We start from the raw sequence: 1,369 nt of genomic DNA, 5'->3' as shown, positions 1-1,369 counted from the left end.
TCACTATGGTTCAAGACGAGCAGTCACATAGACCATGGAAGCCGAGTAGAACTATGACAAGCCAAAAGAGCAGACAATGTTATTTATAAATCACCATACCTTGATCCCAATCATGGCCTAAAGTATTCCAGTGATGGAATTCATCTCCTTTTGGAGAAAAAGGATCGGACAGGGAAGCTGGAGAGGAAGAAAGGGAGGAGACAGAGTAGAAAGGATGGTGGGTACTATCGTCATCATCTTCGTAGAAGTTGTAACTATGCTGCTCATGGTTTTGATTAATAGAGTTCAGATCCTTCCAAGCTGGGACCAAACCAGAAATTTCTTCATCTATCATATCAGCAATCTGATATGGCTTCCAATCAGTTATTTCTAATTCTTTAACCATTTCTGAAGCAACGTCCAATGCAGTATCGCTTGAAATATCGAACGGGAAGTATATGTTTCTAGCATTACCTGTATTGCCAATATTCAAATTAATTAGGGAAGCTTCGAACGACAAAATCCATGAAAAACACAGTGCAGACACCCTTAGCAACTATAATTTTGTTAGTTTTAGTTTTATGCAGAACGCTTCTCAACCTAAATCGTCATTTTCTAAATTAATCCTCAACCAGTTCTTCCTCTCATTAGTTGTGCATATAAATTTAATGATCTTCAATTCAATTAATTATATGTTAATGCAAAACATAAAATTACGGGGTGTGATCCAGTACCATCCTTATCCGAGATTTGTACTTTGAGAAAGATGGCGTCGTCTTCTGAATTAATGGTCCCCGTAATTGTCATGTCACTTGGAATGGTCATGATAGGCAATTGCTCGACTTCTTTACGAGCAAGAAATGGATCCATTAATAGGTCATGTGCATTTGGCCGCTCAGTAGCATTCTGTAAGCATCTTCCAATAAATCTCTGAGCTTCGACATCAGTAATTCGGTAGAATGCTGCCGGTAACTTTCCCTATTGGTTGCAGGACAGGATGACGATGAATTTCAGCTGATGTTTGCTGGGAAAGATCAATTTTAAAGCAAATTTAAGGTAATTACCGAGGTGACTTTCTTGTAGATTTGAGCAGGATTAGAGCACTCGCAGTATGGATATTCAGAAGTAAGCATTTCTAGTACACACATGCCAAAAGAGTATATATCTACCAGCTCATCATATTCCTCTTCATAAAGTTCTGGTGCCATGAATTCAGGTGTACCTGATGCAATTCACAAGGCAATTAGTTACATCATAGGATTTACGCCTATTTTACGATTCATGGTATATATAAAACCACCATAGGGATAGAAATAAACAATAAAATCAAGAACCTAGAAAACTCCAAAATTGGATAGTAAAAAAAAAAAACTTTTTAGATTGTGTCATG

The 1,369-nt window shown here is 37.5% G+C and overlaps 1 protein-coding gene across 1 annotated transcript; it reads right to left on the bottom strand.

The window, feature by feature from the left end:
- Positions 1-61: 61 nt before the first annotated feature.
- On the bottom strand, positions 62-1,233 carry LOC111384762 (probable serine/threonine-protein kinase WNK5). The gene is made up of 3 exons (XM_023009086.1): positions 1,044-1,233; positions 714-957; positions 62-453 (listed from the first exon to the last, which is right to left on the bottom strand). Exons 1-3 carry the CDS (start codon positions 1,185-1,187, stop codon positions 80-82), a joined length of 762 nt encoding a protein of 253 aa, XP_022864854.1. The 5' UTR covers positions 1,188-1,233; the 3' UTR covers positions 62-79.
- Positions 1,234-1,369: the final 136 nt, after the last annotated feature.

The sequence above is a fragment of the Olea europaea genome, unplaced genomic scaffold (genome assembly GCF_002742605.1).
Source record: "Olea europaea var. sylvestris unplaced genomic scaffold, O_europaea_v1 scaffold29952, whole genome shotgun sequence".
Classification (NCBI taxonomy): domain Eukaryota; kingdom Viridiplantae; phylum Streptophyta; class Magnoliopsida; order Lamiales; family Oleaceae; genus Olea; species Olea europaea.
The sequence above is the reverse complement of the archived record's forward strand: the minus strand, read 5'-3'. Positions and strand labels throughout refer to the sequence as shown.

Excerpts from the sequence above, each read along its gene's own strand:
- LOC111384762 (XM_023009086.1), bottom strand. The coding sequence starts at position 1,187 with ATGGCACCAGAACTTTATGAAGAGGAATATGATGAGCTGGTAGATATA. Across the intron at positions 958-1,043 it reads TCTACAAGAAAGTCACCTCG|GGAAAGTTACCGGCAGCATT; the intron begins GTAATTACCTTA and ends TGCAACCAATAG. Across the intron at positions 454-713 it reads ACAAATCTCGGATAAGGATG|GTAATGCTAGAAACATATAC; the intron begins GTACTGGATCAC and ends TTGGCAATACAG.